The sequence below is a fragment of the Arctopsyche grandis genome, chromosome 12, assembly GCF_051622035.1.
Source record: "Arctopsyche grandis isolate Sample6627 chromosome 12, ASM5162203v2, whole genome shotgun sequence".
Taxonomy (NCBI): Eukaryota; Metazoa; Arthropoda; class Insecta; order Trichoptera; family Hydropsychidae; genus Arctopsyche; species Arctopsyche grandis.
Window position 1 is genome coordinate 13,930,467 of NC_135366.1, and position 26,354 is coordinate 13,956,820.

Here is a 26,354-nt window from a genome sequence, read left to right on the forward strand (position 1 = left end):
CCATCCATACGCATCCATACAACACATCATCAGTTAGCCGGCGCAGGCACGGTGTCGGTCCAATCCACCCTTCCCGCGTGTTTTCGGGCTTAAGGCAAATTACAAAGCTTACGAACGTATTGTGGACAGTGACAATAATTTTAAGTAGTAAATTTTGGTAGCAAAGGCCCAAGCGCGCGCCTTTTTCAATGTTTGATAAACCGTCGCTAGTTAAGCATAATAGCTCGTGATCGAACTGCCCAACTAGTAACTACATAAATAATTACTAGCTAGCGATCAATTTCGTCTTTTAAACCTCTAAATCGCAATAATGATCGGCGACAAAAGAGTATTATACATGGAATGGTTGTTGCAGAGCGCGCTGGCACGGAACCGCGATTGGGTGCGGGTGTGTGTTGTGTTGGCAGCGCGATTGCGGCGCGGTAGCGACAGCGGCAGTGGCACTGGTTGCGGTCGCGGTCGGGTCGTGCTCGTGCTCGTACTCGTGTGATCGAGATCGCGGTTGTCAGCGCTTCTTTCGGCGACCGGTCGTGCCTGCTCTCGTCTCTCGTCTATCGTCTATCGGCTCTCGCCTCCACTCTTCGTCTTCTATCTGTCTGCCTGTCGTTCGCCTGTCGCCTGTCGCCTGTCGCCTGTCGCCTGCCGCCCGTCGCCCCCGTCTGCCGACTCCGCGACTGCACAGCACTGCACACGCATCGCACACGCACCGTGGATCGCCAGCAGACTTCGACCCTCACCTGGTGCGTCTCCGATTCGGCGACGGCGAATTCACTTCGCACACCCCCACCGGTAAGTCCGCATCTCTCGTCTCGCCCCACCTCCACACCCACCCCCCGCCTACCCACCCATCCCCGTACCGCACCCACATCCACCCCCCCCACCCCCACCCCCACCCCCACCTTCGCCAGCTTCCTTTCCACCACCACCACCACCACCACCTCCCCCGACCCCCAACACTCACCTACTAAAATAAATGAAGTTTATTTCGTTTGACAGTGATCGATTCAATTGTTTTATTCGTATTTATTTACATACATACATAGATACGGTTTGAATTTTTCTGATACAAGTACGTAATGGCAACTTTTTGCCGTCTGACTGGAATCTAATTGGAAGCGAGACGGATGATTTTGAATGGAATGCGAGTTGAGTGTGCGAAATTCGCACCCGAACATGCCGTCGCTAGTATCTGGTATCTGGTGTCGCTGGTCTGCAGCATATCGGCGCGTGAGGTTGGCGGTGTGTGGGGGGGGGGGGTGTTGGGGCGCGCGCGCCGCCACCAGAATCGATACGGATACGCTGCGCCACCCTCTCACCCCCTCACCCTTTCACCCCAGCCCACCCCTAACTTCCTGTTCCGCCCCCTACCCGGCAGTCGACCGGCGGCTGCTGATGCGTCGGCGTTCGTTTCGGAAAATTGCCGGAAAATTCGTCGGAAATGTCACGCGGCGCTCGGACCACTGTAGGTGCTTTTCCACCTTTCCACACTACCAATTTTCGTCCCGTTTTTCTCCCACTTACTATACTTGTAGGCTTTGTAGGTGAATTTTTGGCATTCCGGTGATAGTTTGTAACGCAATCCGCTTTTCCGCATCGTCGTATTGAGATTTGTCAATTTGGTATTATATGAATTTCTGAGAACATATCACGGTCGCCGAAGATTATCTGTTGATTATTATTGTTTTGTTTACATTTAAAAAAATATAATTACTACCGATTTTTTTTGTGTAATACATATACGTATGTAATACATAATATTCTGGATTGTAAATAATCATACTCTTTATTATGTAGCTTCACATTTCGTTGTTTATAGTTTACTAGTTGTTTTACCCGGCTTAGTTCAGTGTTTGTAATATAAACAGCTTAAACATGGCAAATTTAATAGTAAATATTCATTTTGTTTTTTTATTAAATTTATTTGAATTAAAAAAAACGAACTGTCGTCATAGAAACTTTGACTTGTTTTCGATGTTCGCAACCAAAAATACTTACATTCATCGTCTCTTTCGAAATAATATATTAGATATGTGTAAAATAAATAAACTACATATTACTGGACTTCTTTTATTGCTTTGCAATAGAACCTCAATTATGCCAAGTAAATAGAATGTGAAATGATTCAATAGAGAAAAAATATATCGGACTTTCACATAATAGTAATAATAATAATCCAAATATTGATTATCCACATTACACGAAAACATCCTGCTTTTCATTACTTTATCTATATATCTACGTACTTGGTAATAATAGATAAAGCTTCGCTCCTTGGGCATTATACAACAAATGTATATAATAAGAACAAGGTTTTTATGACCATACTATCGATCCCATAATGTGAACATGATATGATGCATAAATCACCTATTTTATCAATGATTTTTTATTTACACAAAAAATTTATTCTATTTTTATCGTGTTTTCGGGGGGCGGGGGTCTACTGTATTTATTTTGTACAATCCGATAAATCGAGATTCTACCACATAAATATGTATGTACATATATATTGCGATTAAGCCCGATATAACATATAATTTATAATCTGAAATTTTTCAATATAAGGTTGGAAAGCTAATCTTACACGAAAGATAGCAATAAATTCAAGTTGAACAATTATTGTTAATATATATTGCAATAGTTTATACATACATGTATAAATCATTCGCTATCAAAAAATGTTATTTCCTTATTGTAATAAAAAATTATGCACATATAAATTTATATATACATATATATATATATATATATATATATATATATATATATATATATATATATATATATATATATATATATATATATATATATGTATATGTATTTATTTATTGGATTTATGTGGAATAAATTGAAGTAGCATTTTGGAAGCTGCTATACACGTCTATTTTTATGAAACTGAAATTGTATTAGATAACCGAAGCAATAATCAATCCACTGCATTATTTTTTGCTGAACATTAAAAAGCTATAATTTTCATCTGGTGACAATTGGACAGATCTGTTTGTGTATTAATTATTCGAATCTTCTAATAAACTTATTTGGATTTATTTTAAAATTTCGCAAATAATTTTTGCTGTGATTCTATATTTGTTTATTTGGATTACTTTTCCAATATTATTGCTATTTATCGTGGTGGATAAATATTCAAGTATTAAAAAATACGTATGTAACTTTTATTTTCTTGCAACATATAAAAATTATGTTTTCCTTGTGAATCAGTTACAAAAGGCATCAACAGAAATAAAACTATTTTATAATTTCATTACTCAGCGTTGCGATACTGTTTATTTGTGTGATTGATTTATTGAAGTAAATACATATTACTAAATACGTAAATAAGTGTAAATTTATAAATAAATTAGAACTGTTTTGAAATTCAATCCCGTTTCAGCTTATATTGGATGTAAATGTGAATACAGATTTACGAGTGAGTGCCCTTTTGATTTTAACTACAATTTAACGTCTTCGATGCCCTTTTTTGTTAACAATTTGAATACTTACACGTGATAAAAAATTGCTACTAGCATTTGGCGAGCAATAGTTGTGAAATCTAAAGGATCGAATATTTTTTGTTTTTTTTTTTCAGGGATATACAAAAATCATACGTTTATTGTACATTACCTTCAAAATACATACCAAAAATGTCATTATGGATTTATATACCAATGTATTTCCGGTAACGTTATGAAAAATAAATGTTTCCATTTTTTTAATGGATATTTAGTCCCTTGCCCCAATACTTTCGTTTTTTTTTATCGCAATTGCAATTATAATTTTCGACAGGCTATTGTTATTACAATATTTTAAAAATTCTATTGAGTAGGTTATAAATGAGCGTATAGTCTTTTTACTTATGTACGTAGTAACAATAAATGAAGTTTTGTAATCATGCGAAGATTTGTACTCGAGATTTTGACTGATTCGAACTCAGAATCGATCACTGATCACGTTTCCATGATCTAGAAAAAATGTGTGTGTCTGTATTTTGGGGATTTTTTGAACACAGTTAGTCCTATCGAACTGAAACTTAGTATCGGTTACTGAAATTCTTATCGATACAACGTAATTTTTTTTTACTTACCTCTTATTAAGTTCACATGGTTTTTTTGAAATTTTTTTGTCATTCGCTTTCGTGAAATAAAAGTAGCGTACAAATTATACCCTGAAGAATTTATTTTTATTTCAACTTTAAATGGATAAAAGTTTATATTATATTCTTATTAGATTCTTGAACGATTCATATTATGTAGATTGTGTTTCTATGTACTTTTAACTTTCATTATGCAGTTTCAAGATTTTTAAATGACATTCATTGATAACATATATAATTATAACATACATTTTAATAACATAATTGTTTAAAAATAATATTGCCTCTTAAAATGTACGTGTACAAGTGCATTAGATGGCTGTTTTGGATTTCTCCATTTTTTGAGTGGTACCTCGACGTCGTACATTATTATCTAGGCAAGAAGCGTGTCTTATCATTTTATATTGACTTGCACCTTCTCGCGGTTTGTACACGTTTAGCAAAATGAAATCCTTCTATTGTGATGTTTTATCGTCGAATGTGTAGGTATTGTTTGATTTTTATCTGTAAATATATTTGCACTCGAGCGTTCGGTTAGTGTTTGGAACTATTGCGCCATATTGAAAATAATCGTGAAATTCGAAAGTATTATTTTAATAATAATAGAATTATTTTAATATGTATCTTTGGGTCAAGCCGTTATTATCGATTGTGACTATGTATTTGAAATTGTCAACCGATTTCCCCCATGGCGTTGTTGCAGTTATATCATTGTTATCATATTATCGTGTTGCATATTTTGTTGACAATAACGTAAAGAGCGCACAATTTGTTTGATGCGTACCTAACGCAATTTGAACATTGTTCTAGAGGTTTCTTTGCCGCATACGATCGCGTAATGTCGTTTTATTTATAATTTTGGTCCCTTAGATCTATGAGGCTGAATAATATTTTGATTAAATAAACTTTTCAGATTTAGTGAACTATGTACGTAGTGAATACCGAAAACTTTTTTCAACTCTTAGAAGTTTCACTCCCGGGAATTGCGGGATTATTCGATTAAAAATGGGATTTTTTTGTTTTTGGCATGCTGATTCTGAAATTGCCATGTTTTACTACTTGAAAGGGATTATAACGATTTCATACTTAGGCAGAATAATGACGAGGTAAATTAAGAAAGAATTAATTGATTTTTTTTTTAATTCACCTTTTCTATGAATGTATCATCATCATCATCATCTACAGCCATTCTCCATATACTGCTGGATAAAGGACTCTCCAACGCGCTCCCTTTCGTTTCTGTTTTGCCCAACTCTCATTCATCTCACTCCACATATTTTCATAATTTCGTTTACCCATCTTCCCAGCGGTCTTCCTTTTACCCTTTTGCATTCTTTCGGGTACCATTCTAGCACTTCTTTTGTGTACTTTTCGTTCATCTTTCAAGCTTATGAAAGTACATACGTATATGTATATATATATTATACAAAGTGTATATGTATATATATTTTTTCTTATTATGCAATATTATCTAATGTTCAATAGTATTGCATACCTGGTGGCATTTCAGATGTTTAAACAGAAGAAATGGTAATTATTTATATTTAAGGCAAATAATAGGCATGTCCGGTAATAAAGAAAAGGAGATAAAGGGATGAACGCCGGTTTTAAATCAAAAACGTCAATTCGTCTGAAATAAAATGTGTTTTGCCAGTGATGACGTATGTATGTATGTACGTGAAACTTGGACATTGAACGTCAAGATGTTACACAAGTTCAATGCACTCAAAGAAGTATAGAACACTACATGCTCGGCATAACGAGAAGAAATATGAAACGGAATACGTGGGTGAAAAGTAACAAGGGTGGTGGATATAGTGAAGAGATTGAAATAGCAATGGATGGGTCAACATAAGTGCTGCAATGGTACCTGAGAGAATGTTAAAGGGTGAAAGAAACGCCACAAAGAAGATAGGTGGACGAAATTAGAAACATGTGTGGGGTGAGATCGATGAGAGTTGCGCAAAATAAAGACCAATGGAAGCGTGATGGAGAGGCCTTCATCCGGCAGTGGATGGTGTTTGTATTTTTTTTATTGCACGATATAATGAATACATTTTATAAGAGTAGAATTTATTTAATGTTTTCAGCGATTTTTATTTGTATTTTAGGTGAAATAAATAAGAGAAAAATGGGTGTTTGAAAGGGGGCCAAAGGTCTTTCGGTATTCAGTAGGCAATGCGCGTACTAGAATGGCGCGAAAATGTGCGTGTTCTGGGTGTGGATTTATATACATCTATATGTGTGAGGGGTGGGGGTGGGGGTGGTGGTGGTGGTGGTGGTGAATGGGCCAGCGGCAGTGGCGCAGAGGCTCAGCGGCTCAGCGGCTCAGCGGCCCTCTGCCTTCATTGATCGGGTGTGCTGACGTCACGGGGGGTGGTTTGGGGTGGGGTGCGGTGGAGGTGGTCGCACGCCTTCGCCCCCGCCCCCCCCTCTCCTAGAGCCACTCACCCCAAACCCTCGCCCCGACGCTGAGCTGCGTATTTTCGCGGAAACGTGCTACCAAGGACGCCCATTCATTATAAACTATTTAGGCGGACCATAACGATCGATCCCAAATCGAAATTTCTATTGTTCCGACTACTGGCACCGCACCACCATTGGACACCGTCAGAATACGTACGATATCAACTTTTTGCCATACAATCTCTCTGTTGACGGTATTTCCTCGCCATGAAAGCTGATTCCGCCTTTTCGATGGGGATAAAATGGCTCGAATCGTTCGAAAATAGTTATTGTACCTACATATAGTTCAATTTTTTCCTATTTGATTGGAACTGTACGCGTATTTAAAAGTTAAATTTAAATGTATTATGTATGTTGCCAGAGTTCGTGCAACCAAGTCGATTGATGCCTATCAGAGTTTGTCTATTTATCTGATGTAGTTGTCGAAATGATTCTTCAGAATTTGGCTCTCATACGTTGTCACCGGTGGCCGTCACTGCATAGAAAGTGACTTGAAAGAAAGTCGAAAGATCGAATTTTTTTCGCGATTTTTATGAGGATGTGTGAAATAGTCCGTTTACCATGCATATATATGAAGAGCAGATAGTATATACATATATACATATATAGTACCGTTTACCATGCACACATTATTTTCGATCTTTCGACTTTTGTTCAAGTCACTTTTGATGCAGTGACCCAGACCCCGTTGTCACCAGGGATGTCATTTCAGCTTTTCCCAGGGGGGTGCAAAATTTTTGACCAGTAAGAAATTACTTTCTGAGGGGGGGGGGGGGTGTATTATATTAAAAAAATGAGTATGCGAATTTCAAAATTTTCTTTTAATCATTTTTTCAGTAATAGAAAGGCAATCCGATTCAACAATTTGTTTCGTAGGATAAACGAGTTTCGCAAATGTCTTTCAAAGCAAGATAAACGAAACACAATATATGTATTTGAGAGTTAACATTTTTTTTTCTGGGAAAGATCGACGTGTTTATACCTTCTAAATATTTCAATATTCTATTTTTGTTGGTATATTAATAATATATTAAACAAGTGGATAGTCCCGTTCAAATTTAGAAGGAGGCGGCTGTGCACCCCAGCCCCCCCAAATGACGCCCCTGATTGTCACTACTGTCTGGTTAATTACATATTTATTTATTTATTAAAAACAGAGATACAGTATTAATATTTTTTTCAAAACATTGACACCAAAATAATTTGTAAATTTTTATTAATCCATTATTCATATGTATGTTAACCCCAATCAAAGGTTGCCCATGGCGACACATATGATAAATAATGATGATAAATAAACTTTTGTACCAAATAACATCATTACATACATATAATAATTATATACCAAACATGAGTTGAAAACACTGTACGACAACCCCTGCCACTCAACTCTTCCACTGCGGAAGCCCCTATAGCAACCCCGTCATATGTATGTAGATGTTCCTCTTCCCAATTCATCGAGCAAAACTATATTGATTTCCCAGAAATATATTGATTTTTCAAAACTATATTGATTGAAGAAGGTCGATTGTCCCGACATGACATCGTCATCATCATCGCCCAGTCTTGCAAATATTCCATCGATGACAGCCAAACTGTTGATGTTTTGTGCAAAAATGTTAAGATTATAGATGTGAAACACTAAAAATTATATTCAATCTATCGAATAAACCTTTCACTATCACTTAATACGATAATTTCATACGATAGTATTAAATTATTTAAAAATTAATTCTTACACAAAAAAACAAATGATGCTTAATAATTTTTCCAAGTATCATATAATGTATATATTTCTATGTGATAACATATTATACATGTAGTACAGATTTGGCCATAAGTATCGATTTGGGGCACTGGTAAGAATGAAATATAAAAATAATTGACGCATTAAAAATATTTATTTCTTCGAGTCTTAAATTAATGCATCACTTATTTAAAAACACTGATGAAATGCTTTTTTTTTATCTTAATTGACCTTTATTCACTGTGTGCGACCTATTTATTGGCAAGAATATAAGTTTTTATATTATGAAAAATATGAGCAGGCTTAGATCGTTTCTTCAAATATTGAAGATTCGTGGGATATTCTGATTTTGTTAATGATTAAATTCCTCTAGCTTCATGCCAGAGACATTAGCTTACTTCAATATCCACTACCCCCCGCACCCCCACCCCACGCATATTGGTAAAATGTCAAAGCGATCTAAAGAGTGAAGAAATTTCACGGAACTAACCAAGCGAAGCTAATAAAAGGCTTGTAAAAATATTTTTTTTTGATAGAATATCGTCAAATTCATTTTGACGTTAGTTATTAAATTCGTTATTACCTAATATGATAGAATCTACATATCTATGTACATATGTACGTATAGTCGATCGACACTTTGTAATTTATCCTGCATATCAAATCGTGAAAAATGTCGAAATAAATACGAAAGTCTATGAATATGACGATTCGTTGACAGGAAATACCCCTGTAATTTAGCTTTAGTTTTTTCAGTATATTTTATACGTATATATATGTATATGTTTGTATGTTGATGACCTCGGATTTAATTTCAATTTTTGGTAGATGGTGTGGGTGGTTTTCCCGCGCATTGGTGTCAGAGTTGGTGTTGGCACCCTCAGTAGTCTCACCGGTCGATACGAGACCACGTGCTTCCTGTTTCCGGTTTAACTTCACTTTCGGCACAGAATCGCTACAGCCATTGTTGTTTCGTTACATCGCACACGCATTCATCTTTATTAGCAAATGAATAGTTTCTTTTATGTTACATTATTTTCCATTTGGAGATGTGTTCATATACTTCTGACCTTTAATAATATGAAAAAAATTATATACATTCTACATTATGTATTCGTGTTGTGTGCCTCTTCATACATACATTTAAATACTGCATTCTGGTCTTGTTTACTTACTACAAGGAGAAATTCACAATATCTGCTCATTTTTATTCGAATAATATTAATTATGCTGTCTCGTTTCAAGTTGTATGTTAAGAGGGCTGGACACCAGCGCCTTGTCCATACAAACGTATTACACTTCTCCCTTCCTCAATTATGGCACTAGAGAAATTATTTTTTTATATGCTATAGATATCCACCATTGGGATGCATCTATCGTTTTATTTTTTTGATTAGTTATTTTTTATAGGAGCTAGGAGCCGCCAAACATCTATAAAATCGCCTCTCTTTTACACCCACGAAAAGAGTCCAGCGTGCTTAATTAACGGCCGATTTAAAAAAAAATACGCGCATAGTTGCACAGAAAATATCTTTCTCATACCGATGATGAAATTTTTTTTAAAAATTGGTCCAGTTTCGGAGGAGAAAATAGGAGAATACGAAATCTCGATTTAAAATACGTTTTATCTGGTCGAAGCGCAACTGTCGCATTCACTCAATATATACATTCACTCAATATATACATATATCGAAGAAAGGAACGGCATCAAAATTAAGGTTTCGGGTGTACAGCCCTCTTAATTTATAATATTGAAATTTTGTTAACGTACTAGTTCTTTAATTTGATGGAAAATGGTCTCGGTATTGTTATACCTATACATACCTGCTCCGAATTAGTTTAGTGTGAGTTTGGTTTGACGAAAATAGCATTACATAATATATAGGATCGATAAAACTCTTTTCGGTTTGTTTCGTTCGAATTTCTTGAAAAAATTGTATATTACAATAGTTATGGTAATTTAAACATCAAACCATTTGCAATTATTTTTAAAGGCTTAGCTTTTTTGAAAACATTCAAACATTTTATATGATCATTTTAAATTCTATGTTGAAACTCAATGGTCAAAGTAATAATTGCATCTTAAATTATTATATAACCTTTTGAATGCTGACCAACGCCGATCGGTGTTTTGCCAACAAGTCCATGAGTCTGAAATACGCCGAAAGGCGTTGTTTTTTGAGTATGTAAAAAATAAACAAGAATACTACCCGCTGAGCCTTTTCAGGTAGCATTGAAAAAAATGCATTGAGCATGGGTCGTGTAATCCGTGTCAAAGACTTGTTTACACCGGAATTTCTGAATTTATAACCATAGAATTTCTCGATGGAGATCCCTTACTGCCGAGTATTTTAGATTGTGGCTTGGCATTTAGATTTTGAGCATTACATTCTTAGACTTCTTTTGTTTGTTATATTGTTGCAAGATATATTAGAGAGTCTAAACACACCTTTACAAAACTCGAAATACTCGCCGGTAGTTATCTAGGGTAGTGATCTAGGTTTTGTTTGGATTAGCTACAATTTTTATACCGGCTTTCTATTGGATTTTTAAATAATTCTAGTTGGAAATGTTGGCGAAATTTTCAGCATCTCGGGCTTTTAACAGAAAATACGTTAATGTACTGATTATTGATTTGTGGATAGTAAATGTTTTGACAAATGTGCGACGTTATTGAATCCGCATATTTTCGCTAATTATACTTCGTGATTTTCTAAAAATTCGAAAGTTTTGATCTTACTGATTTTAGTGTTGTGTTGAGACAACCTGTAAAGTCGTATTTAAATAATATGCCATTAGGTTTGTTCATTAGATATGGTGGATTTATTATGCGTAATGACTAACACGAAAATAGCATCTCGAAGTGTAATTTACAATCCAAAGTAAATTGCGTAAATTTTGCGGTGGTGTGAGATGCTTTTGACCGATGTTTAATGAGATACGAAATTGGTCAACTTTTTTTTAGGCAGTTTTACCCATTTGCGGTTTTTGCGTTGTGCGCATTTACGCTCGCAAATAGATAGGTGTTCCCTCTGGATGGCTGCCTTTTGTGCAGCGTTGCCGGCACAACCCCATTTTGAGGGAGGCAGGGAGGCGGTGGGTGGTGGTGGTGGAGAATTTCAAGTGTGAAGGGGTCAACTCTCCCCATTGAGAGCTTAAAATATTCCCGATATTAATAACTTAATCAACCGTGTACATCCAAGCGGTGTTTTCACCTGAGAACACATCTGAAACCATATGTGCGTATGCCACAATCGAATACTGTCGAAATTTGGATAAAGAAAGGGCAAAAGATTGAACTTTTTTGTATGACGATTATTTTATTTGTTTTTGTGTGAATTTTGTTACGTTTTTGGATAATACATAACTACGTGCTGTGTATGTATCATATGTTGTGTAATATACATACATATGTATGTATATTGATCTTTATTGTGTAAAACATATTTAAGCATGAATTATTTTTAACTTGATTGAAAATTATTGATCTATAATATAACATCAGTAAAAATATTTTGGAAACATGATAAAATTCTTATTTTTTTCAAAACATTTGAAAGTTTTCTCATATATCTCATTGCGGGGCGATATGTATATAGGAAGAATGAATTTTACGATTAAGCTAAATGCGTATTTGCTTAATCGTTTATAATCTTTTGAATGTTGAATATTTTTATGATTTTCGAAATACTGTAAATTATACCAATAATAAAGTGTTTACTATCATTTTGGATATTAGAGGAATTTATTGATTTTTTTTTGTCGATCACATGAACGTATAAATAAACATTATTTATATAAAAATTTGAGTATTATCAATTTTTACTTTATCTATGTACGTAGTAACAATAGATGAAGTTTGGTGATCATGAAAAAATTTCAACTCGAGATTTTGACTGATTCGAACTCAGAATCGATCACTGATCACGTTTTCATTTTGAAACTGATGATGAGATGTAGCGGTAGTATGATTTTTTTAACAGAAATATTCATTAAGCTTTTATACACGAGTATTTTATTTACAATAGTAATTTAAACATTAAATTGTTTACGATTTTTGATTAACTAAAAGCAGTTTTTCTATTTTTATTTAATGGATAGGAACTAGATTTCGACAATTTTCAAAAATTGTAAATAAAACGATATTCATTTTAAGCTTCAATTTCAGGTATTTACAACTTGAATTTGTTCTGAGGTCTAATTTAATTAAGATCTCATTAGACAACTATTAACAAAATGCTGCACTCATCATTATGGTAAGTTGGTTCTGAAATTGTCGTTTAAATTGTAATTTTTTTAATTACACACAATTTAAATGGAATTATTGAATTCTCTTTTTAGTCGTTAGATAAACTTTAAGAAATCCTCTATGTTTTTACTAGATTTATTAATTTAGCACAAGAGTTTAATTTTAATTTTAACTTTTTTATTTGCAGACAGAAAACTAGCACATTGGTCGAAGAATACATTGATCTTTTTATTGATTGCTACATTTTGAAGAAATTAACAAATTAACCACATATCGCATGGTCTTTCACGATTTTATACCCCTGAAATTACGTTGAAAAAATTCTCACCGGATTTCGTGAGAAAATAATAGGTAAAGTATACATTTTTTTACTTATATTATTTTACCAAATATTGTGTACGTTTTAATATATAAAAATTCTTTCATTAAAAAAAGTGAAGCATCCACAGGACGGATAACTTTTCATGTGACTTTTTGTTAGTCCACATCCCCGCAATTGAATTTCACATTAATACCAATAATCAAATTTATTATTATCAAGATGAAAAATAACGTCAGTCATAAATATATTCGATTTGAAATATTCAGACGGTGAAGATTTAATGAAAATTAATAAAATTGTAGACGACAAGTTTTTGCCGCATGCCGCACGCCGCGCCCCCGTCCTCTCGCGCCATGTCCGCTCGCCATTCATTTTATACAGTTGAGGTGGGCGACACTAAGTTTACCATTCTTAAGAGGTACCAGAACCTCAAACCAATTGGATCAGGAGCACAAGGTATTGTGTGGTAAGTAACACATTAAATTCATACTGCATATAAATAAATCAATTTTATTGGTTACTATATACATACATACATACAAACATACATACATGACCCTGACTTTGCTGACTATTTATATATCTAAGTAAATTGAACAATGCAGATTCTAACGTAACTGGATAATAGCTATCACAAAAACCATATTGATATTATAAATATTACTTTAATAATAATAAATCTTTAAAGAAAAGATTTTTAAAATAATTAATACGTAATAAACGTTCGAGTTTGTTGTTTGCATTAGTAATATGTTATCAGATTTTTAAACGAGATAAGAATTAGCAGTTCGGATTATCCTTGTATTTCGATTATTCGTGCCCCACTCCCTTATTAGATAATTGAGAGTACACTGTATATTGATATGCCAGAATTAATATTATGTTAGGTATACACTATACATATGGGACATGTTATGTAAAAATATTTCTTCATGTTTAGAGAATATAAAGTTGCATGCATTTTCAATGGTAAACGGATTATTTTGCTCATTGCGATCGCGCACACGACAATCGTTGCCACTAAAATCGTGAATACGGAATGTCTAGCATTCGAGATTGATGGAATTTTCGGGTGCCAGATGTTCCGAGATCGAGATTTTAGTCACATGTGCGGGATCGCTTTGTGCGAAATAATTACCGAACCATTTTTAACATACATACATCGTATTTAATATACTAGATTGCACATTTTAACTTTTTATTTTATTTTCTTATTAACCATAATTTATTTTATGATTTTTCTGAAAGTATATTTTATGTCGTGATAGGATTGTGCCGATCAGAGTACACGCATTTCATATTATGTTTACTGGGGCAGATTGAAATCTGTAATTTTTTTCTTGGCCATCTTGAATGTGCTGGAAATTTTGTTGTGTAATCGCAAACCTAATTTTTAATGGCTAAATCATTATTAGGTTGTGACCCTTGTTGTGATCTTTAAAATGGCTGATTTTTTTAATAATGACTAAATACAATGCAACTTCTCTGAAAGACACACTGTCAGCAGAAAAAATTGCTACTTTTGCTAATATTTGTGTTTGTTGTAGCTATGTATGTTTTTTTTTCTTTTTAAGCATCTTATCTCGTCTGTACCAACAATCAGTTACGTATTAGAATATCAATCGTTCTCTTTAAACAATTCTTTCATTCAATATTCAACCAATTTACATATGTGAGTGACAATTAAATGAGTAAATTTATTGCAATGAATAGCATAATTTTAAATCAATGATTGTAAATGTAATCGCTGTAACTTAAAATAATCAATCTTAATTTTTTTCATTGAAATTTATTGACATTCTAACTAAGACTGATTCTTATGACTTTTTTTTTTATAATTTCATGTTTATTTGTTTTATTTTTTCCTGTAGCTGATCCTGTCAATGAGTGCATACTATGTTGTGATATATTTTGAATGCAAATACTTTTAGTGAAGTAAAAAACTACATTGGCATATTTGATGTGCACAAACTATGATTTTTTTTGGTTGTTGGCTTGCACTTCTTAGGGTGGCTTAAGGGGAAAGGTGTTTTATTATTGGCTCTGATATCTATCAGGTGAAATATGTTTAATACTGTGGAATTTGGGGACACCGAGTTCCGCGTGCCAAATCGCTACAGAGAGCTCTCACCTCGTGGGTTCGGAGCTCAGGGAACAGTATGGTAAGCATTTGCAGTTACCATAATTGGGATTCTATTGATTAACTCTAACAACATTAATGATTGTCTCTTAATTCAAGTATAATGTTACTAACAACGTTTTTATAATCTGTAAATTTGTCAAGTTATTGATTTTAAATTGAAGTTATCGTATTTCATATATGTATGTAACAATAAAACTCCTTTTCGTAATTGAGATAGATAAGATAGATTATTTTTACTTATTTTGATATAACTTGTATTTTTTACAAATTTATTTTGGTAGTTTATTGAATGTTGCATGTTATGCTTTGGAAATTGGTTTTAAAATTTTGTATTATGTACTTCAATTCTATGTAGTAGTAAATATACATATGTATGTTGATTTTATGTGTTTACTGTGTAATTTCTATTATTGTTGTAATTATTTCGCATTATAATATTTTGTTAAACACTTGGATTTCAATTGATTATTTTCACATACAATTTTTATATTCATCGAAATATCATATATTTAATATATGTATGTACGTATTTAAAATATATTACTGTCATTACTTGTGCTAAAAAAAACTAATGAATTACTTAACATTGAAACTGTTAATTTAAAAAATTATATTTATGATTATTTGTTTATATTTCAGTGCTGCTTTTGATACTGTGACACAACAAAATGTAGCAATTAAAAAACTTTCAAGACCTTTTCAAAATGTAACACATGCTAAAAGAGCATATAGGGAGTTCAAATTAATGAAACTTGTTAATCACAAAAATGTCAGTATATTTCTTTAGTTTTATTCGTTGTAACAGGTCTAATTTTATAATTGCGATCTTATTATCATTTATACGATTTTTGTTAGATAATTGGACTCTTAAATGCTTTTACACCTCAACGGTCATTAGAAGAATTCCAAGATGTGTACTTAGTAATGGAACTCATGGATGCAAATTTATGCCAAGTAATTCAAATGGACTTAGATCATGAAAGAATGAGCTATCTTCTCTATCAAATGTTATGTGGTATTAAACATCTACATTCAGCTGGAATTATACACAGGGTATGTTGGGTTGTGTTAATTTTTTTATAGTACAGTATTCGAATATTAGTGTTTATTTTACTGTTAATATAATCTATTTTAGGATTTAAAACCGTCCAATATAGTTGTGAAAAGTGATTGCACTCTTAAGATCTTAGATTTTGGATTAGCAAGAACTGCAGGAACAACGTTCATGATGACACCATATGTTGTTACTAGATATTATAGAGCACCTGAAGTATGTGAATACATTTTGAAGAAGTAATAATCACACAATCATAAAAATACATATACATATGTAATTATAATGCATAATCTGTTTTAGGTAATTCTGGGTATGGGATATACTGAAAATGTGGATATTTGGTCAGTTGGTTGTATTATGGGTGAAATGATTAGGGGCGGAGTATTATTTCCAGGTACTGATCACATTGATCAATGGAATAAAATTATCGGTGAGTTTCTAATAACTAATACTTTTAAGGAAAAAATACGATCATATTATTGCTTTCCATAATCATATTGACTTAAACTTAATTGTTATTTCAGAACAACTCGGTACACCAGCAGCTCAATTTATGGCAAGATTACAACCAACTGTTCGAAATTATGTTGAAAACAGGCCACGTTATCCAGGATATGCATTTGATCGATTATTTCCAGATGTACTTTTCCCATCAGATAGTAATGAACACAATAGACTTAAGGTTAAGGTTAAGATTATTAATTTTCAATTTTTTTCTAATTTTAATAATTTTTTTTCTTCATTTTATTCAACACCATGTTCTCTTGTATTATTGTTTTGTTGGGCAATTTTATTTTTAAAATATTGCAGATAATATTTTAATGGAACGTGAAATTAAAAATCATTCAATTAACTAATAGTGTTTATCTGTTAATAAATAAATATTGTAAAATTGTTTTATAGGCCTCTCAAGCACGTGATTTGCTATCACGAATGCTTGTTATTGATCCTGAGCGTAGGATATCTGTTGATGATGCTTTGTTACACCCCTATATTAATGTATGGTATGATGAAGGGGAAGTAAATGCTGTAAGTTATTTTGAATTTTCAACATTGGATCTTAAATTTTCCGATACATAATGTTAATTTTTATATTAAATGTTTTACAGCCAGCACCAGGTCCATACGACCATTCAGTTGATGAGCGTGAACATACTGTGGAGCAATGGAAACAACTTATTTATCAAGAAGTAATGGAATATGAAGCACAACATAATATTCCACCACCTTCACAAGCTCAACCTGAGTCAACTACTTAAATTTGGACTAAAATCTTTTACTACAAACACATGTTAATGGACAAATAATTTGTTAGTGTTTGAGAATGCTAGTGAAAATTCTATTGGATTATTTTCCTAAGAAATTTTGTAATATTCTTATTATTGCAAAAAATGTCTTCTTAACTACAATATAATTAAATTTGATATTGGAAAATATGTTACAATATTAGGAGTAATATTGTTTTGTTCTCACAAAAATATTTAATATGCAAATAATATATTCCCATAATTCTTATTCGGCAGAAAAAAATACAATATATAATTTAAAGTTATAATGTAATAAATAATTGTTACCAAAAGTATTTAATATTTTTTAAGTTTTTTTGATTTGTGAATAGTGAGATTTTATTTCTTTTTCAAAGTCAAAAAAATAGGGTATTTTTGTGAGGTCTACAGTAATTTTTTTTAACGTTTCTCGGAAATTTAAAAACAATAAACCCAAGACCTGCGCATGTAATTTATTGAAGTCATAATAGATTAAATTATATCGGGAAAATTATTTAATTAAAACTTAATCGATTTATCATTTGCAAATAAAAAGAAGACTTGAATTTGTCGATTTATCGCGTTTTCGAATTATGAAATAATATACAATTATAGTCTATGTGTTTCCCATTCAACATAGTCAACATCGTTTCTAGGATGGCTAAATTTTTTTACCTATTTCTGTAATACAAATTTCATAAATTCTCATTTTATTTAAGATTAATAAATTGGTATAGATATTTAATATATTATTTAATTATATATATATAAATAATTATTTATTTCTCTTTAATTACAGTTCATGTAACTCTTACATCCCAGGTTCAGAACGAAAATGAGAATATGGATTCTATATGGAATATTTTTATGCTTTGCATTTCATCAATGATTTATATTTAATTTATTTAAAGAGTTTATAGAAACTTTCATCAGAACATTTATAAACTATTTTCAGCATTACTGCTATTTCTGCAGTAATTTTTAAATGAAATCTGTATTTTTAATCAATGCTCATTGTTTATCAATTGTTAAAATAGTAAATCAACTCTTTTTATAGCAGCATATGTTAATAAGTTTTATACTATTTTTTTTAATACATTGTTTTGACACTGTAGAATATTGGCCTTGTTTGCAATAACGTTCACAAGACATTAACTTTATATTTTTATGTAAATAAGTAATGTGTAATATTTGTTTGTGACTGATGCTATATTTGCTGTAATGTTAAGGTTGGTTTGTAAAAAATGTTCTTGTGATTTATTTTTATTCTTGAAATAAGTGCAATATTTAAGGCAAAGTTATGTATGTGAATAAAAAGTGCAATTACATTGTCATTGAATTGTGTTGAGATTGGAATTTTTGAGATGTATGAGTTGATTTCATTGTGTATTCATTTTACAAGCCAATATGTACATTAAAATTATATAAAATACAATCACGTCATATTTGTAAATACTTTATATTTTTTGTTATATAATTTAATACACCAGTATTCATAGTGTATTGTATGTTATTTTGAGAATTGTATATATTTCGTAAATTATGAAATAAGTAGTTACATTGTAATTTTTAAATATGAAATATAAATTTCTATACGTTCTTTCAATCTAAAAATCACAACTCTATAACAAAAGTGGTTTTAAATAAATATCTAAACACACCAGTCCGATCCAATATGTATTATTATAATATTTGCTAAAGAAAAAATATATAATACATAATATGTCATAGCTAGATAGTATCTTGCAATAAATAGTTCTGATATAAATATGAGAATTTAATTTTTCATTAGAATTTATGTAACCTATTTTTTTGGTTTAGGCAGGCGGCGGCATAGCGAAAAAATTAAGAATTTTATCCATTTGTTTAGTGAGTGCTAACTGTACTTTTTTTTATTGTTATTCTCTTGGGGAACTGCTTGTCCAAGTTTTATATTTTTTTACAAAATTTTATATCACTCTAAATTACCTTACTTTAAAAATTAGCTAAAGGTTTACAGCCTTTTTGGGATGTATGTGTATTGATTGCGCAATTTTTAAAAGCTATACATACATACTTACCCATTGAATTTAGCAACACGCAAATATTTTTTATAAACAGGATACAAACAATTTTTTATTAGAGATGTGTATGTATTTGAAAAAAAAAACTTGGATCAAGTTTTGGTGTGCGATGCAGACAACTAATTAAAGTGAAATGTGGGTTGGAGGATTTTCGGAAATTAGGAAGATTGAAGTGTGATGTAGAATATTAATAAAACTTTAAAAATCTAATGAGAGATTTACTGCTGGTTTTAATATCAAGATTGCGAGAAGAAAAATCGAGTATGTACTTTTTACTCTTTAATTTTCAGTATTGATACGTGATCATTCATCAGTGTAAATTCTTTGTTATACACCAGTGTCCATCAATTTATAGTTGACTACTAGTTAATTTTACATTTGTTTTATGAACCAGTTGCAGTATATTTTATTAACGACTTGATTAGGACCATTTTAGAGCCAGTTCAGCTAAAAATATAGTACATAATACTAATTTATTATCCGTGTTCAAGTTGTCAAGTAATTGGAAGAATTTTTGTACTGAACACAACACTGATTTAAATTTTCAAATATAAAATATTCGCTAAATTAGTGTTTTATTGTACTATTTTTTTTTTCATTGTCATGTAAACAGGAAGTATTCTGGATTACATCTTCATATTTATTAAATATTTGAAAGCTTGTATTACATAAATTTTGTTAGTATTATTTTTTTAACAATACATGAGCATATACAAATTTCAAATGTATTTGTACAATACCTTCATGCACTTTTGTAATTTTATTTATTTAATGTGTTGCATAAATTTTTTCTCTTAGATTGTAATTTTTTTGTAGATTGAGCCCCCCACTCTATTTCAGATAGCCGAGGATAATTCAAATCCATTTCTCGTGGGAAACAACCTAACTACACTGTTGCTTACCTCTTTGTATTTAGCAATTTATGTGTTGTTGGACACATCTGATCTAGATGCAGCAGGAATACTTTCTGATTTAGCTTAGTTTTCCAATTTTTCCATTCAGAAATACACACATATATATACATATGTACACCTGTATATGCCTAAGACAATTAAACTCATATTGGCGCAGATTTCCAAACTTTAATTCTCTTCAATAAGGATAAATAATGTTTTTATCTGATTTATAATTCTATTATAACATAAAAAAGAAATTAGGCATATCCAATCTGGGAAGGATTCATATATTTGTGGGGGGTCTACCTCACAGGCCCGAATATGAAACGCCCGAAAACGCAAATATCGGAAGGCAAAGATCGAAAATCGAAAGATAAGAAGAAGGGTGCATGGTAAACGGTACATACTCACTTAATTTACGCGAGCAGGATACAACAGGAACAAGAGGAACAGGCTTTTCATTACACTAGCAACATCAAAAGTTTGAGCAATTAATTTCGACGGTTTGTCTTTTTGAAGTATATCAATTTGTTCTAGAATGCATTTAGATAGTCCGTCAGCTTTTTGATTTTCAGGATTAAAATATCCCCAAAATCGTTCGTACACCTCTCCATTTAGTTCATATCTAAAGACAATAACCAATTGTGTGTGCTCTAAGACATCAGTTGTATCGTTAGCCATTAGTGCTACATATGAAGTCTCATTAATTTCTGTCGTTATTTGTTCACAGCATATTTGTTACATACAACCAGGAGTTCATTTTGAATAGTTTTATAAGTCCCTGTAAATGTTGAGCTATTATATAAATGATGCTTTAATACAGCATCTAAATTCGCTGTAGAATTAACGAGACCTCTAAATACGCCTGGATTAAGGGAGTCGTCTTTTTCATCGTGACCTCGTGAAAATTTAATGCAGTGAACTATTTTTGACAATATCTGTCTGTTTTTTTATAGCATTTTCATAATGTCTAATAATTGTTTGTCTATATGATTCGCTTAGACATTCTAAAACATTAACACTACCCAATAATGACAAACTTACGACATTATCTATGTGTTTTCTGGAAAGTTCATGCTTAATCGTTATTTCTTTCATTCTGCTTATATTATTGAAGCCATTTTCAGTCCAGACTGAATCTCTGCCTATTAATAAACAAGGAAAGCAAAACAAGGGGGCGCGCGCTGACCATTATACGCACTAAACTTACTACACACTACACAGATTATCTTATAATATTATAGATACAATTAATGTATATAAAATTACATTTCTATCAAATTTTCTTGAGGGTGTTACAGCTACGCAGTGTATATGAACGAGCCGCCACTGGATATAAGCAGTATTAGAAGCCAAATTGGACACAGCAGTTGATTTAATGTTAATTTTAGTAAATCGTGATTAAAGTTTATTTGTTAAATTTTTTTGCCTTTGTCTACATACATATGTATTTTTTTTTATCTTAAATACTATTTTCTAACAATTGTTATTTTATATTACTTTTTTATAAGTTATATTTGCTTTAAATCGTATTTGGAAGTATTGAAATCGGTATTTGTGTTTAAAGGAAATACATATGTATATGCTAAAACTGAATATTGTATTCATTAAAATGAAACATAAAAATGATATGAATAAAAAAAATGACAATTATTTAGTAATTGCAACATGAGACAATACATAAATAAATGCTACAAAATCGTACAAATGCAAATTTTTAGTATTTATTGCATGATGTTAAAAATATGAATCTACTAAATATGAAAAACGGTTAGTATATATATCAGTGGCGTGCGGTAAAACTCTCTCTCCCCCCGTCGTACATCCTCACTTAATTTGCGCGAGCAGGATACAACAGGCTTTTCCTCCTGTATCCTGCATGCGCACATTAAACAAGGCTGTATGACAAAAAGATATAATTTCACCGCATGTCACTGATATATATATATATATATATATTATATATACATATAGGTAATATACCCATGGCTGCGCCTACCATATGTATACTTGTGGATTGGTGTCGCTAGTTACAAATATGTAACATACACGAATTATAGTTCAGCGAAATAACGGGGTAGTACATATATACAGCTTCGTTCTAAGTTCTATTATCTTTGCGGCTGCCAGATGTATTTCTTCAAGAATGTTGAGTATTGGTTGGTCATCGAAAGAACAATGTTCTAGATGTGGGATTGCGAGTCAAAACACTTTTTTCATGAATGAACTTGAAAACGCTGTCTTTCTTGTCGTCTGGTCCTGTCAGAACTAAACGTTTTGGTTTTCTGTCTGTTTTTCTGGTTAATTTTCATTGTGATACACTATTTTTCACAAGGTAAGATTTTTGCACTACTTGCATGCATTTAATTTTATTAATATGATTATATAAATGCTGATAAAATCAAAGAGCGGCCGATTAAAGTTTGCATACAGGCGGCTTAACTCCTTGGCGCGACCCTGAATTAAGTTTAAGCCATTATTTTCATTTCTTATTAACATTGTTGGTAGTACGTCACTATAGTAATGGTTTGGCACTAATGCCTACCGATATGTAAATTGATATTTTTAACTTTTTTTTGGGGACCATATTAATAACTGCTGAATTTTTGCGAAAAAGTGATCAAAACAACTGATGGAGGCATTTGGATGTGTTTTTACACATAAAATGTGTTTCTTCTTTACTATGAAATAAAAATCTAGATTATCGTAATTCTTTGTAATTTTATTCAAAAAACAAACCGGATGAAACTTTCGAGAACATTCCGAATTACAATACTCATTTTTCTAGCTTTCAAATTACAAAAATTGATAAAATTATCATTAATAAGAAATTTTTATTAATAAAAAAAATAAACCGCTACGGTTTTCGGCGAAATTCACATTTGTGTACAAAATTAAAATTTCTTAAGCGTATTAAAAGATAAAATTGCGGTCTTAAACTACTATCGTATATTTCTTGAAAAATGTACTGAGACTCACTCGGCGTGCAATATTCGAGAAAACTTCCAATTTATAGCATTGCATGGTCTCGGTGACATTCAATATATAAAAAGTAACACGAAAAAAGTCAAACACTGAGGAGTCGCAGAAACCTAAAGAACGTCATAATCGTCGTCTTCCCTTTTGCGCTTAAGGTCCGAGTCCACTTCCATTTTGATGGTGACCGGTTTGGAGTTGGTTTTGCCGGCGGAGCTGAACTTGAACACTGGCTTGGGTACGCTGACGGCTTGGGTCTTGGAGACGGTGACGAGCGTGGGCGGCCGCTTGAGGGCGGCGGGCGCAGAGTTGAGGGCGGGCGTGGGGTTGGGGGCGGCGGCGGGCGGGGCGGGGCGGGGGCGGCGGGCGCGCGCCAGCCGGTAGTTGCAGGCGGACAGGCAGAAGCGGTCGGGCGGCAGGCGCAGGCCGCAGTGCGGCTTGATGAGGGGCAGCGGCGCCAGGTTCTTGCCGCGCGTCACCTCCAGCAGGAGCTCGCGGGGCGGCGGCGCGGTGAAGGCGCGCTCCGCGTGGCCCGCCGCCGCCAGCCGCACGTCCTCCGCCTCCACCGTCTTCTTCTTGGCGTGGCCGGCGAACACGCGCGCGTCCTCCAGCACGGCGCTCACGTACCGGTGCGCGAACTCCAGCAGCTGCGTCACCACGCGCGGGTCGAACTCCGTCACGCCCAGCTCCTTCAGCATGCCCATGATGGCGTGCGCGTCTCGCGGCACCGACCGCGCGCCGCCCCCCACGCCCCCCGCACCCCCCACACCCGCGCCCCTCTCCACCGCGCCTCCGCCCCGCGACCCGCCCCGCTCCCGCTCCCGCTCTCGCTCCCGATCCCGCTCGGTCCGCTCTGACATGACGTTTGTTTGACAGCTCTAACCTGACAGCTATGACGCGCGACACTGCCGCCACCACACATCGCTCTTGTCGACCTTGTTGCCAACTTCCCTCGCTCCTCCCGCGAGACCGGTCGGCGAGACGATACAAAATGTATGCAATGTGAAATGCACAGACAATTCTAAGCAATCAGCATAAACGTTAAGCAACAAGTGTACTATTATTTGCTGATGATATGAAGATTTTCAAGAGAATAGACAACCGAAATGATGCTTTGGCCCTACAAGATGATTTGTTCAGGCTAAAGGCTTATTGCAGCATAAATAAGTTGGAAATTAATGTAGCAAAATGCTCCTGCATAAACTTCACCAGAAAACTATGTCCAGTTGACTTTCCTCATTCAATCAACGGACATAGACTCACAAGGGTATCGGAAATTAGGGATTTGGGAGTCTTTTTAAACTCTGATCTATCCTTTAGTAAACATATTGACAATGTTGTAGCTCGAGCGTCGAAGGCCCTCGGGTTCGTCATCCGGTCCTCCAAATGCTTTACTTCTATTAAATCTTACAAAATACTATATTGTGCATACGTAAGAAGTATTGTTGAGTTTGCATCCCAAGTTTGGAACCCAGAGTACTCTGGTGCAAGAGACAGATTGGAGCGCATTCAGAAAAGATTCTTGAGGTACATCAGTAGCCGTTTTGGATTATCCTATACTTCCTATGAAGATGCTTGTAGGTGTCAGCATCTACTTCCACTTGTCAAAAGAAGGGAGATAGCTGACATCTCAACAATTTTGAACATCCTTAACGGCTCGATCGACTGTCCTCAATTATTGAGCAGACTATCATTGCGTGTGCCAAATAGAATGACTAGATGTAATGAGCTCCTTTACATACCTAATACTTTTTCTAATTATGGAAGAAGCTCATTCATCTGGCGTGCAAGCTCCACCGTCAACACACTAATTTTAACAATTTCTATGTTTGACTTATTTAATATTAATGCTATACAAGCTAGAGTGATTATTGCAAATTTGTTTTTCGATGATTAATTTTATTGAAAATTTACGATTGTGATTATGAATTTTTATTTTGATGTATTTATTTTGTCTTTTTGTTTTTTGTTATATATTATATTATTTTTATTATTTCATAATTTTTATCATATTGTAACGTACGCCGCGGATTAAGCGAATAGAATCCCAGAGACTGTGACCGTTCAAAGATTATATGTAACGGATATCTGTTAACGGATTAACTAAATGCATACCGTGCGACTGGTATAAGTGGGTTTTAAGGATTAGCGACAAGCTAAGTGCATGAAACAATGATTGCACTTCTCATACCGTGGGAATACATATCCGAATACGTGACTATACAGTAGGTAAACAGATTAGACGTCCTGAGAGACCGTGAGACCGGTGTAAGTGATTTTAGGGATTAGCGACAAGCTAAGTGCATGAAAGCTAAACAATGATTGCACTTCTCATACCGTGGGAATACATATCCGAATACGTGACTATACAGTAGGTAAACAGATTAGACGTCCTGAGAGATCTACCCCTTATAAGGCGGTACGTAGGCGATATCAGGGCATTCTGGACTTAGCAGTGACACTGCGTGTATCTCCTTAATCATCAATAAATGCTGTGAAACGACTATTGGCCTTTTACTTGGATCCTCCACCCACCCCTACGCAACAATATTATTATTCTTATTATTTTGATATTTTTATTATACTGTTTTACTATTTTTTTCTTTTTGTTTTCTCTAACTATCTTACTCTATTATCATTTTTGTTTCTTATTTTAAATGTTTGAGCTTTTCTTTTTTTCACCTATATGTGAAAATTATTAATGGTTTACTTAAAATAATTATGTTTTTTTTTTACTATCAATCTATGTAACTTAATAAACTGTAAATTTTCCAAATAAATAAATAACTAGTGCTACTAAATCCCACGGGTTTCTGCTGGCCAGACCTTGGATTTGTGACTCCAGGTCGATGGTTTCCTATCAGAGTTTGCTAATTTGTCTGATTTTCATTGAAACGGTTCCAACAAATTGACAACCTTATCCATTTTCTCGGAAAAAAAGTTTTCAGAAATCTTGAATTTAGCTGAATTGTATAAAATGCTGCAAAGGTCAATGGGCAAATAGTATGGAAGAAAAACCCACAGCGGACAGAAATGAAATTGTGAGGATATAAAGATAAATGTCTCTAGTTTATCATGGT

At 33.5% G+C, this 26,354-nt stretch overlaps 2 protein-coding genes across 21 annotated transcripts; one reads left to right on the top strand and one right to left on the bottom strand.

Annotated features, from left to right (window-relative positions):
- Positions 1-358: 358 nt before the first annotated feature.
- bsk (mitogen-activated protein kinase dJNK) lies at positions 359-20,204 on the top strand. Of its 20 annotated transcripts, none has more exons than XR_013261260.1 (13): positions 381-789; positions 12,740-12,903; positions 12,988-13,105; positions 13,177-13,340; positions 14,746-15,036; positions 15,657-15,786; positions 15,873-16,070; positions 16,153-16,287; positions 16,375-16,504; positions 16,599-16,762; positions 16,978-17,103; positions 17,184-17,384; positions 18,139-20,197. XR_013261260.1 is itself a non-coding variant. In XM_077442123.1 (13 exons), exons 5-12 carry the CDS (start codon positions 14,939-14,941, stop codon positions 17,331-17,333), a joined length of 1,131 nt encoding a protein of 376 aa, XP_077298249.1. In that variant the 5' UTR covers positions 428-789; positions 12,740-12,903; positions 12,988-13,105; positions 13,177-13,340; positions 14,746-14,938; the 3' UTR covers positions 17,334-17,365; positions 18,139-20,122. The 20 variants fall into 20 exon arrangements, 15 of the variants coding, with proteins under 15 accessions (XP_077298259.1, XP_077298254.1, XP_077298257.1 ...); XR_013261262.1 differs by having other exon boundaries at positions 406-789; positions 16,599-16,756; positions 18,139-20,198; XM_077442123.1 differs by having other exon boundaries at positions 428-789; positions 17,184-17,365; positions 18,139-20,122.
- A 2,803-nt stretch (positions 20,205-23,007) lies between these two features.
- On the bottom strand, positions 23,008-24,134 carry Taf9 (TBP-associated factor 9). The gene is made up of 2 exons (XM_077442134.1): positions 24,092-24,134; positions 23,008-24,010 (listed from the first exon to the last, which is right to left on the bottom strand). The coding sequence occupies exons 1-2, from the start codon at positions 24,132-24,134 to the stop codon at positions 23,391-23,393; spliced, it is 663 nt and encodes a 220-aa protein (XP_077298260.1). The 3' UTR covers positions 23,008-23,390.
- Between the last annotated feature and the right edge of the window lie 2,220 nt (positions 24,135-26,354).